Raw genomic sequence first — 13,451 nt, 5'->3', positions numbered from 1 at the left:
CGGGTGAATGTACCTTGCCAGTCGGACATTATCGGAGTCGTACTTGCCCCATTCCCAGTCTTTGCCGGGATCCACTGCAAAGTGCACAGGAAGTAACTTGTGCTCAGAGTCGGTCAGGGGGATGAAAGGCGCTATAGAGAGAAACCAAAACATGCAGAGAATGAAAAGCTGCCTTTGTTCAACTCAAATCCTTTATTAAAAAAAAAAAAAATGAATGAGGTCCTCCAGTCAAACATAACATGGAATTAATGTAGTCAGGTATGGGAAGCATGTAGAGAAATGGAAAATTATAGACCTACATTGACCCAAGGAACATAATAGAAACTTTTTATATTACCTACTGTTATGTATATTAAAAAGTGACATTAAAACCATTTCCACTGCAGACTGCGACTCACAATGTATTCTGCTTACTCTTTTCCTCCTGAAGATGCTGATCCCCCGTTTTGCAGGCAACTCCTTCCCCTAGCAGGGTCCTATGGAGCCACCCTTAATTGTGCGCTCCCTGGGAGGACTGCAGGACACAACTGTCCCCACATTGACAGTAAATTGTATGCTATGCATGATGGGACTTGTAGTCCCAATGAATGAATGTGATGAATAGAACTGATGTAATTTGTGCATGAACTGAAAAAGAAACACTGCACTATTTGGAAGTAAGTGATGAATAAAAATGTAATTAGTGCGTGTTCCATGACAGGAAGATTGGGGAAGCAACGCACAGGAGGGGGGAGGATATGGTGCATAATGTTAAATATGATGGAATAGGTTACTGATAAGTTGTTTTTAAAGAGTTTTAAAACTTTAAAGCGTTTGTTACCCCAACACTTCATATTCCTGATATGTGCCGGCTGTACCATATATCCTGTTCTCTTTGTATTGCTTCCTTTATGTGAAATCCCTGGTGTTCCTGCTAGTCCCTCTGCTCCTATTAAAAACTGACCACACTAAGTAGGAGAGCACAGCATGGTCAGTTCTCTAGCTATGCTGGGAGCTCAGTGTGCTCTCATCCAATGATCAAACTTGTCCTGACATGTCCCGCTGCGCAGACATTCACTGGCAAGCTCAGCGTACTGCTGCTTCTTCTCCCCCAGCTCTTATGCAGCTGAGAAGAGAGAGAATGTGATCACTTATTAAAAGGAAAACATTTTTTTTAATGATAGAGATAGATCTATATTTATATCTATCTCTATATATATCTCTCTCTCTATCTCTATATACCTATCTCTATCTCTCCACACACACACACACACACACACAATTTTTTGCCTTTCATTTCTATTATAACTGTGAATGGATTGTTTTACAAGGTGATCATTTACCATCACTTTAACCACTTCCTGCCAGCCGCGCGCATATATATATGGCCTCTGCGGGGTGAGCTTTAAAGCCGAGCGGCCGCATATATGCATACATAAGTAAACAGTTTAACTGTCACAGAAAGCTCCCGATGCATACTTGTAGCTGGGAGCTTTTGATCATATGACCGCTGTGACAGCCAATCACAGCGGTCACATGATAGGAATGCACACCTCCGTCTCCAAGCATTCTATTCCCATTAACCACTTGCCGACCAGCCACCGCACATATACTGCTACTGCGGCAGGGCTGCTCTAATGGTACAGCGCTCTGTGCAATAGCTACAGCAGGCACCCGCGACACGTTGCCGGACCCGCGATCGCTCCACAGAGAGCCAGAACGGGGATCTGCCTATGTAACCAAAGCAGATCCTCATTCTGACAGGAGAGTAGAGAGAGATCGTCCGTGCCCAGTGATCAGCTTCTTCTATTTTTGTAAATATTTTTATTTTCTCCACAGTACTACTTCTCCGCCACTAGATGTCCTCAGTGGCTGAATGACAGCTGGCTTCATTCAATCCAAGTCCTCACACAAGCTGGGCTCACAGTTCTCCCTGACTGGGCAGTGCTCAGACGTCATTGCAAGAGGTGAAAGGGCCACCCACCATTACAGAAGAGAAAGAGAGACCTGTAAAGTCACTGGACCAACTTTAAGACTGCATGAAAAAAAAAGTAGGCATAGGTGATTTTTTTTTTTTTAAAGAATAGAACTGACGGAAGGGGGCTTCAAGAAGGACTGACATTACCAGTGATACTAATACAGTGATCAGTGCTAATAATATGCACTGTCACTGTACTGGCACTGGGCAGGAAGGGGTTAACATCTAGGGCGATTAAGGGGTAAATATGATGTGTAATATGTGCTGCTTTCACTGGGGATCCAGTTGTTGTCTTTCCCTGCTTAGCAAACAATGAGATCTCCTGAACACAGCTCTGTGTTTACATTCACAGAGCTGTGTTCAGCTCTGAGCTTCCCCGATCGCCATCGGTCAATCACTGGCCGGGACCTGGTTATCGGCATGTGTGGTGACATATCACAGCACAGCTAGGCCTGCGGGAGTGCACGTGCCCCCTGCCAAAGCACGCAGCTCATGTACTAGGTACATGATCCCACGCAAGGGAGGCTGCTTTGCCGCCGTGCATTCTCGTCATGCGGTCAGCAAGCGGTTACAAGAAGTTTTTTTTTACTTCCTATCGATTTCCAAAGCTGGTTGTTTTGTGCAGGTATCTAATACCTACTAATAAAACAAAATGCGCATATTTATATATACACATACATATATACACTTTATATATAAAAAACACATGACATAAGAATATAGGAAGGTCCACTAATAACTGAATATACAGAAAATACACTACAGTTACACAAAACCACCATTTGATACATTTTCAGGTGCTCTCTTTTCTCCCACCAGTAATACTGTGGTACTGGACCATGTTAGAAATTTACCTTGATCCTTGCTTTGCTCATTTTGCTCCATGGACACCAGAGCAGAGAAGTGGGCTTGGTCATAGGCCAGCACAAGCGGGGAGCTGTGGCACTTGGTGGGTGGAACCTCCAGGGGAAGGTAGATGCCCCCAAAGGGTATTGGAGCGAAGGCTGCACATACAGAGAGATCAGTGTTAACTCTAAAAGCACCAAACCTGTACAATATCAGGACATCAGAGGAACATTATACAAGGTAAAAAATAAACTGCACATCGATAAGAAAAGTAACTAAAGGTGGCCACCCATGCTACAGATTTAACAATTTACCAAATTTAAAGCATAGATCTAATATACATGTAAACTGATCCAGTTCAAAAAATTGGATAAGAAAAGCCAAGAAACTGCAAACTAATGAGAAAAATTTTATTGGACGCAACAAACATGCCCTGATCCTCCTCTTCTGGGGTCCCCTGTCAGCGCTCCCAGTTCCTCATGCCCCCACCTAAATCCCCACTGTCCGCTTGCTAAAAGGGGTACTTTGGCACTTCCTGCGTCCATAGACAAAGACAGTGGATTTGCCCAGCCCCCTTGTAATAGGATTTGATTGACAGCAGCAGCCGCCAATGGTTCCTGCCACTATCAATCTGCCCTGTGAAGAGGGAGAGAGCCGTTGCTCTTGTGCAGATCGCTGGTTTAAGATTGGGCTCAGGTAAGTATGGGGGAGGGGGGGTGTCTTGGACACTTAAGGCTTTTTACCTCAATGAATTCAAACTACTTTAAGCAGACTGAGGATTATTTAGCGTATCTGCCTCTATGGCCATCCATGAGGTTGTTTAATCAAAATATTTGTGGTACGTGGGATAATATACATAACGATTTTACCATTTATTCACAGCTTAAAGTAAACCTTTCCTGAGTAAAATACGGGAACGGCCATTACTGACCTCCTTCAGAAAATGCTAGCTCCCTGACTACTATGCAGACCCCATAACTTCAACAACGAAGAACAAGCATGCAGATCTGGAAGGTCAGAATGCCTCATCTTCATGCTTGTTCTGATAAAGGACTCGCTGTTTTCATGAGGCTAGATGGTGAGCATTTTGAATATATATGCAGAATGAAGTCAACAATAACAGGCTCCATGTTTCTCTCAGGACAGTTTTCCCTTAAACAATGAACCTACAACCAGATCTTTGTGATATTGGCTGGATCCAAAGTATTCCAATGATTCTGAGGACATGAGGCCACCACTGGAAAAAGCAACTAAAATGAGCTTGAGATTTAATTTCATGTATTTGAAGAAAACGTCAGACAAATGAAGAAAAATCACACAGCACAACCTTCATGGAGAAATACAGAGTAAGATGGCAAAACCTGGGTATCCCAAGGCAAAGAACAAGTTTATACAGTGTATTAAAGTGAAGGAGATGACAAACCTAGAAGATGTTTTGTAGATTAAAGCGGGGTTCCACCCAAATTTTGAACAATATCTGTATGTATTCTCTTCCTTGCCTAGATGCTGACATGCCATTTAAAAACATTTAAATCGCCGTAATTACCTTTTATTTTTCTATTCTTCTTTGCACTTCCTGGTTCTCCTCCCGTGGGAGTAGGCGTGTTTCTAGCCTCTCTCAGACTCCGCACAGTCTCCTGGGAGCTAGTTTTAGGCTTCCCAGGATGCCACTGAGCATGTGCGGGAACGAGTGGTGAATGCTGGTAGCACAGCATTCACCACATCCAGGAAATAAATGCTTGTGGGCTTCAAATGCCCACAATGAAGATGGAAACTGCCTGCAGTGAATAATATAAGTTATTCTTTCCGACGAAATCTGACACAGGCGGACATATTACACACAATATGTCTGTATGTAATGCTGAAAAGAAAAGTTTGTGAATGAACTAAAAAAAAAAAAAAAAAAAAAAAAAAACGATAGATAGGTGGACCCCCGCTTTAAGGCTAGCACACTAAAAGCATGTTGGACAAGCAGAAAATACCCAGGGAACCCCACAGAACTTCAAGGAGCTGAGCAAGCAGACAAATCCTGAGAACCTCAATGAGTTTGGGGATCAGGCATAACCTAGGTACATCAACAAGCTCGGTGAACATGCAAAACCTGGGAACCTTAATGAGTTGAGATAGCAGACAAAGCCAGTGAACCTCAGCGTGCTGGAGAACCAAACCAAGCCTAAGAAAATCAAGTTTGGTAGCAAGCAAAACCTGGAGAACCTCCAACAGCTGAGTAAGAATGCAAACACAGGGAGTCTCAACAAGCCAAGTAATCAAGCAAAACCTAGAATCATCAATGAGCTTGGTAAACAAGCTAAACCTGGGAACCTCAATGAGATGAGGAAGCAAGAAAACATCAAGGAACTGAGCAGACAATTCTAGAGAACCTCAATGAGTTCAGCGATCAGGCAAAACCTAGGAACAGCAACAAGCTTGGTGAACAAGCAAATTCTGGGAATATCAATGAGCTGTGATAACAGACAAACCCAGTGAACCTCAACGTGCTGAATAACCAGACCAAACCTAGGAGAATCAACAAGTTTGGTAACAAGCAAAACCTGAGAACCTCGAAGAGCTGAGTATCCATGCAAACCCAGGGACCGTCAGACGCTCAATGAGCTGAGTAATCAGGCAAAACCTAGCAACATCAATGAGCTTGGAAAACGAGCTAAACCTGGGAACCGCGACATGAGAAAGCAGGAAAACCTGGGAACCTCTAAGAGCTGGGCAATTAGACATATCAGGGAACCCCAAAATTGTGGCAAGTAGGCAAAATTGGAAACTTTAAAAAAGCAGGCAACATCCAGGCTCCACGATTCAAGAAATAAGATAAAAACAGGGTAACGTCAAGCAAGCAAACCCAAGGCAAGCAGGTATAACTAGGGAAACTCAAAGAGCCAGGCAAGCAGGCAACGCCAGAGATCCTCAATGAGCTGGAAACTTTAAGGCCTCATGCACACTGGACATTTTTAAATGTTTTTACACTTTTTACAGCTGCTGTTTTTGGCTTCAGACATTTTTTTCTACAGTCAATAAACTCCCCATCATGTTATCCTATGTGTCCATGCACACATAGTCTGTCATCAGCAGTTTTTGGCTTAAAAAAAAAAAAACTAGTGGGTCTAACACCAAAAAACACTGATAAATGCCAAAACACGCACAAAAACGTGGCTCATCAGCATTTGACGTTTTTGATCCATTGGAAAATTGCTAAACTCTCCAGCATGTTATCCTATGTGTCCATGCACACATAAGGCTGTTTGTAATTGTTTTTGGCTGTAAAAAAACCCCGGTTCTAAGAGGAGTTTTTCAGCTGTAAAAAAGCTCTAATGCAGAAAAACGCAGATAAACACTCAAAAAATGCAGCTCACCAGCATTTAAAGTTTTTTATTCTATTGAAAAAAAAAAAAAAAAAAAAAAAGCTTAAAAATGCTATTGCAAAAAGGTTGAAAAACTCACTACAAAGCTACTGCCATTTTTAGAACGTTATTATAACGTCCAGTGTGCATGAGGCCTAAAGTGGATGTAAATTAATGAAACTTGAGCTGGGCACATATCTGCAGTGTTTTCTTATCTCTTTTCAAAGCACATAAGTCCTGTGGCTTTCTCCTGCTCCATTCTTCTGTTATAAGCATGATAACTTCTGACAAGTTCTCTGTCAACAGAGATAAAACAAGGCTGAATTTTGTGTTAGGGAGGTTGCTATAAATAGATTAGCAGACAACTAAACTATTCCCAGAACAGCTCTGAGAGTCTCTGCCTATGTGGATTGGGGGGTGTGTGCCTTTTCTCCAATCAGCTGTCTTGGATGTGTGCCCAGACTTCACTCAGTGCTGAACAGGAATAGAAAATCTATAACAGGATCTGAACTTTCTAAAGAATATATAAAGATGAAGACAGCAGATATGCAATTAAAACGTATGTAGGGAGATTTGTTTCATCCCTGTGTATCATCTGAGGCTGTTCACTTCACTGGGTATATGTGAGGGTTTACATCCACTTTAAAGAAGCAGGCAACACCCGGGCATCAAAATTCAACAAATTAGACAGCCAAAAATGGGGGAACCTTAAGCAAGCAAACCCAAGGCAAGCAGATATAAAACTAGGGAGCCCCAAAGAGCCAGGCAAGCAGGCAACACCAGGGTTCCCCAATGAGCTGGAAAGTGGAAAGCAGGCAACAACCGGGCACCAAGATTCAACAAACAGAACAGACAAGAATGGGGGGAACGTCAAGCAAACAAACCCAAGGCAAGCAGTTTTAACTCGAGAACCTCAAAGAGCAAGGCAAGCAGGTATAAAACTCGGGAATCTCAAAGAGCCAGTCAACACCAGAGATCCTCAATGAGCTGGGCAAGCAGGCAAAACTAGAAAACAACAAGCAAAACCAGGGCTCCAAGACAAACTTGGAGGAACATCATGCAAGCAAACCCAGAGCAAGAAGGAGAAGTACAGAATCTCAAGCTGTAGAAAGAACAGCCCATTCTCAGAACTTCAAGGATAACAAGGTGAAACAAGAAGGACAAGCAGCAATTCCAGAGAACCGCTTAAAGGTCAAATCATAAAACCTTGAGGTATAGAACAAGAAATAAGATAATGAAAAGACTTGCAACATAAACTGTGACATGGTACATATTACAAATCTATAAACTAAATAAGCGTAACAGAACTTCCTTGGCCTAGGGGGAAAATACAAGTCATAGGTTGAAGAAAAAAAAAAAAGTAGAGTAGCCTGCAGGCAGTGTATACAGATATAGAGCAGGTAGGCAGAGGGCAGGGGGAGGTATGTCTGTCAGTCACCACTTTCTATTCATAGCATGTGGAAAGAATTTCACTATCAGATATAACAGGACAAGCATAATCAACACAAAGGCGTTTTGAGGGTGGTGGTGATGTGTGTTGCATTGTGACGGCTATAAATTTAACCCAGTTCCAATGATATATGCAACACTGAGGCCCTGTTCACATTACGAGAGTTGGCATAGCTGGCACAATGTCACAATTTCAAATCACTGTCAAAACGTGGGAACCACATCAGGAACAATGGCACCTGAAACACTGCAATTTTGTGTTTGTCGTGAACCAAAACGTGTTTAAAAATCGAGCTAAGCTTTTCCCCCAAAAAGGAGAAGGAGCTTCTTTTGGGCAATGGACGCCCATAGGGCAGCTCTATGTTCGACACAAAAACGAAAAAATGGGGCAAAATAAATAAATAATTGTGAGCGGGAACACTTTGAACAGGGCCTGAATTCAGATGAACTACTTAACTTGCTGTTATCCTCCTTTCCCAACAGCATACTAACAGCTACTGCCTGCTTTAGGTTGAATCTATTGCAGTGTCTTGAAAAAGTATTCATACCCCCTTAATATTTTCCCCGTTGTGTCATGTTACAACCAAAAACGTAAAACGTATTTTATTCTGATTTTTTGTGATAGACCAACACAAACTGGCACTGGAAAGAAAATGATAAATGGTTTTCAAAATTTGGAAAGTGTGGCGTGCATTTGTATTCAGCCCCCCTGAGTCAATACTTTAACTTCCTTTCACTGCAATTACAACTGCAATTCTTTGTAGGGATGTCTCTACCAGCTTTGCTCATCTAGAGAGTGAAAAATTTGCTCATTCTTCTTTGCAAGCAGTTGTCCTGCTGGAAAGGTGACTCTCTGTATACTGCGGTCCTATTTTTGAGGATTCTTCAGATTGCATATAGCAGTGGATAAAATTAAGGGCAGGTTTGTCTGGAGGGAGCCCATTCCTTCCATGTGCACCTTACTGCAAAGGTTAGTTATAATTTGGGGTGGTTGCCATCTGCCTATATGTATTGGCATATCCGCTTGAAGTCCCTACCACAGGTGCATGTGACAGGGTGACAACGCAGGAGTCCAATAAGGACATTCTAAAAAGGCTTCCCACAAGAATTTGGAGTGGTGGAATTTGCGCTTAGCCAGCCAAAAGGTAATTTTTTAAGTCAGGCGTTGTTGGAAGGGAAGACTTGGTTCTCAGTATTCCAATTCACCCTAAAGGTGTTCAGTAGGGTTGAGGTCAGGGCTTTCTGCAGGCCACTCAAGTTCCTCCACACCAGGGGTCTCCAAACCTTCAGAACAAAGGTCCAGTTTAATGGCCTTCAGACTTTAGGTGGGCCAGACTGTGGCCATTGGGAGTAGAAATTGTCCTGGCGTCAGTGGGCGTAAACAATGCATCTTTGGTATTCGGTCAGGGATAGGGCCCCATCGTTGGCGCCAGTGGAAGGAATAGGGCCCCATCGTTGGCGCCAGTGGAAGGAATAGGGCCCCATCGTTGGCACCAGTGGAAGGAATAGGGCCCCAACGTTGGCGCCAGTGGAAGGAATAGGGCCCCAACGTTGGCGCCAGTGGAAGGAATAGGGCCCCAACGTTGGCGCCAGTGGAAGGAATAGGGGCTTGTATCAGGGGGAAAAAAACTGCCCCAAGGGCAGGAAAAATGCAAGCAAGCGGTCCCTGGGTCGCAGTTTGGAGACCACTGCTCCACACCAAACCATGTCTTTTGGGAGCTGGCTTTGTGGATAGGGGCACAGTCATGCTGGAACAGAAAAGGTACGGATCACACAATAGTCTAAATGTGTTTGTATGGTGTAGAATTTACAGTGCCCTTCACTGGAAACTCAATATGATTGGTGTGATGGTAGGCCATGTGTCCTCAAACCTTTGGTTATATAGTTTATTTGAAATAGAGCATCACATAGAAAACAAAAAAAAAGCAATTAATTACCTTCTCCACCAGAATCCCTCAGCATGGTGTCTGCCACCACCACTATGGGTCTCTTAAGGACATGTGCAAGTACAAAGACGTGAAACTCCTCCAGGCTCTCGTACACCGGCTCCTCTACGCTGTCAATCCTGTCACACAGAGAGAGTTTATTACTTTCACAGCACTATCCATGATCAACTTCCCAAAACACAATTATCTCCATGTCCTCCCTGCTGCTGAATCTAATTCATAGACACTGGAGGGAAGAACGTGTTGATTTCTCCAGTAGCCAATTACAATTCAGTTATTTGTTTTTTTTACTTGTGCAAGCTGGTAAATAAAAGGAGGAATCTGATTAGCTGTGTTCGTCAAAGCAGTCACTTCTAGTTCTTTTGATTTGCTCATATCAAGCACAATGACTTCTCTTCTCTGAAAAGTAAAGGAATAGGAGTGGACCAATAGATAGATTACCTTTGACATATGACCTCTGTTAGAGGTATGGGAAAAAAAAAGAAGCAGTTTGCATCCAGGGCTGATCACACGCATGTGATCGCTGCTTGAGCAGTTACATGCAAGAGCCGACAGCCTTCCATTGCATTTAATAGGGTGGCCTACTTGCAGCTAATAGCGGGAACCCCTGAGCTGCTGCATTTGCAAGTGTAAATGCACCCTAAAAAGTAAAACCAATAGCACCATTTACTGCTGAATTCCAAAAATTCAGAAACTTTGCAAAAAGTACAGGCACACTATGAGTTAAGTCCAGTTATGTCACCTTCTGGACTTATCTTTACTACTTATATGTGACAGGTTTATTGCACTCCCCAAAGGATACATGACACTGGCAGCTGTGAGAGAGGAGAGAAGCACATAGAGCAGCTATGCCCGCCCCTCCCCTCTGCTACCCATTTACAGAAGCCTTTGTAATTTGCGAATTACTTCACATAATACAAAGCCTTCTGTGAATGGGCAGAAGGAGGGGAGGGGCGGGCATAACAGTTCCAGCGACTGTGCTCTTGAAGACACTTAGGCCAAAGTGAGCAGCATTGGAGCTCAAGAAGTTATCTTCCTGGAGCACAAGATATGAATAATAGAGATAAGTCTAGGAGGTGGAAGGCACCTCGTTCCATTTAACTCATGGTATTCCTGCAGTTGTTACAGGGTGGCTGAATTCCTGGAATTCAGCTTTACAGCAGTTATCAGAAAATATATTCTTTTGTATCCTGAACATAACAAGTCACTCACCCTCCACCATTGCCACCGTTGGTGCCATAATGCATCCGTGGCTCACTAGAGGCCAGCTTTATTAAATCATTCCACTCTTTCTGCCACTCCTCTTCCGTGTAGACCAGGCCAGACTGTGACAAGAGGAAAAACAAAAGTTGTTTAAAACTCCAGTTTCATAGAAAAAAAATAAAAAATAGCCCAGCATGTTGAAAAATATAAAAAAACAGCTTTCGCTGCAATACTCACTTCCACTTCAGTGCGGTCCAAAGCAAATCCCCTACCTCCTCCTCGAAAACAAGAGGAGGAATACCCGAGGATGTCATGTGACCAAAATACTGGAGTTCTGCTTCAAGGAGACAATGGCACCCCCATTCTGACCCTCGTATGTTCACCTTACCTGCACCCCCCCGCAGCTCCTTAGCAGCCATTGAGATTACCTGGGACTTACAGTTATGGGTGACAATGTGATCTGCTCCCCTGTGGCAGCACTCAGGTCTAGCCCATGGCTAGTCATACAAGCAGAAGGGTAACACCACTCCCCTGAGTCACCAATACAGCCAATCTATACACCAGCTGCAGGGGGAGCAAGGAGCTGTGAGGGGGCACAGGTGACTATATGGGGGATAGAGGGCTCCTTTTTAGGACACGTCATAGAAAAGGGGACAGTAAGTTGGTCTTTTTGTATGTTCCCGATTCAGGTCATGTAGCACACAGGAAGAAGCCAACAAAGCCAAAATATGCTTTTTTTTGTAAAACCGTCTGTGCCTTAGGCATGACGTGTGTGCTAAAGGTTCAAATTATTATTGCCCGTAACATCCAGTTTAAAATTGTAATTTTAACAATGAAGGTTTAAAAATAAAGACATTATTCCTTTAGCAGACTTGTCATACATCAGGCCCTTTGTCACCAGTGCAGACAGTGGCTCTTTGTTACAATGGTGGTCAGACTTTCAGATTCCCTGCCAAAAGTAGCGGTGCTGGTCAGAAGTACAATAACATTTTATTCCCCCCTCAGCAGCCAGTCTCATACAGCACAAGTGTAAAAGAAGCCAAATGGACCAGCTAAGCTCCAGTGCCAATTTCCCATTTTTGCTACGGGCCTATTAAACAAACACAATCGCTTTTTGGGGCAAACAAGGTTTTCTTTTTGGTGGTTTGGTCCTTCAAGAACGACTTCATTTTCTTTATATTCTAAAGTCAAAAACTTACTGCGGTCTGACCAGCGCTAATTTTAAAACTACTAATTGTGTTACAGATATAAAGTTCTAATTTTAGTCAGCAACTTGTCCCTTTCTTCACAACACTAAAATGATGCTTCCCATCAAAAACTTGGCTGGATATTATCAAATAAAAGCTGTTAAAAAAAAAAAAAAAAAAATTGTGTAGAATTTTTAATTTTCTTTTTTTTAACGCTTAGGTCTGGGTTGAATGAGCATACTTTGTTTAAAATCAAAATCATGTTTCAGGGTGAATATAAGCTGCCATCACATCAACTGATATGGGTTGACAAAAAAAAAGAAAAAGGGTTAGCAAAGTGCATCGCCAACTAGTGTATATACTAATTTATACTAATATATATATATTTATACTAATATATATTATATATATATATATATATATATATTGCATTCGTAAGTGTAACTGCTGCCTGTGGGATGTTCTGGGCGCTTGTTATGTTATCTGGGGCATAGTATGGCAGTGTGGGATGTGTCCGGAGGTGCTCGAAAGGTATCCAGGACCAGCGTGGAGCACAAGTGGCCAGCATTTGAGGCCATTCATAAGTAGGACTCGTTCGTAACTCGGGGACTTCCTGTGTATATGTATATTTACATACACACACATACACTATTCAGCGCTGCATTCCGCCTTGGAAGAGATCAATCGTGACAAAACGCGTACGGTGAAGCCAACGTTCGTGACTTCATCACGTACCTCAAAACCCAGAAGTGGCCGCTTCAATCCTGGGACGGACTGTTTGAGGTTATACATTGTGAGTATTTTTAATTTGAATAAACTTTAAGTTTTATGGATTTACACAATGTGGTTGTTTGGCATTCCTTTCATTTGATATGGTGGAGTCTGTGCCTTCGGAGTGACAGGAGCATACAAGGGAGGATGTCAACCACATACTGAGCAGTGAGTCTCATGTACAGGCACATTTTGACTTATTATATGGAAGTCAAATTGTTCTGGTAAGCATGTATTGGATCTAAGGATGAATGTGCACTTAGGTGTTGTTTCTGTTCAGCCCATCTTCTCTGAATGGGTTGAGGCAGAAGATTTCTTATTAGTCTTTAACCACTTCCCACCTGTAAGATGTCATAGGACGTCCTGGAATTTCATTGGAGACATACAAATGATACCTGCAGGCATCATTCAGATATATTTTTTTTTCAGTGCAAAGTACTGCAAAGTAAAAGCCACCATAGCGGCTGCTTAGACGCTTGATTGCTTTTACAGACGGTGGGAGATGACAAGAAAACACTCCCCCCCCCCCCACTGCTTCTACCGGCTCCTGTGCGATTGGTGAGCCGGAGAATTCACCCATTGGCAGAAGCGGTTTCCCATAGAGCTGACCATAGACCAGATGGTCCCCGGTCATCTCTATGACCCTAGGAGGTCCCCTCAGATGTAAACACTGCCTTTTTTTTTTTGCTGGGAAGCCTGAGATTTTTTTATCTCAGGCTTTCCAGCATATAGAAGAGAA

At 42.9% G+C, this 13,451-nt stretch overlaps 1 protein-coding gene across 2 annotated transcripts in view; it reads right to left on the bottom strand.

Moving 5' to 3' along the window:
- Nucleotides 1-13,451, bottom strand: part of OTUD7B (OTU deubiquitinase 7B) — a 155,215-nt gene that overhangs the window by 21,838 nt on the left and 119,926 nt on the right. For both annotated transcript variants that reach the window (XR_012237055.1, XM_073609145.1), the window contains exons 6-9: nt 10,764-10,876; nt 9,543-9,670; nt 2,812-2,961; nt 14-131 (exon numbers count right to left, since the gene is read on the bottom strand). Coding sequence is in view for 1 of the 2 variants with exons in the window: in XM_073609145.1 (XP_073465246.1) it covers nt 14-131; nt 2,812-2,961; nt 9,543-9,670; nt 10,764-10,876 (509 nt within the window). In the remaining variant the exon portion in view is untranslated. The remainder of the gene's footprint in view (nt 1-13; nt 132-2,811; nt 2,962-9,542; nt 9,671-10,763; nt 10,877-13,451) is intronic.

The sequence above is a fragment of the Aquarana catesbeiana genome, linkage group LG13 (assembly GCF_042186555.1).
Source record: "Aquarana catesbeiana isolate 2022-GZ linkage group LG13, ASM4218655v1, whole genome shotgun sequence".
Classification (NCBI taxonomy): Eukaryota; Metazoa; Chordata; class Amphibia; order Anura; family Ranidae; genus Aquarana; species Aquarana catesbeiana.
The sequence above is the reverse complement of the archived record's forward strand: the minus strand, read 5'-3'. Positions and strand labels throughout refer to the sequence as shown.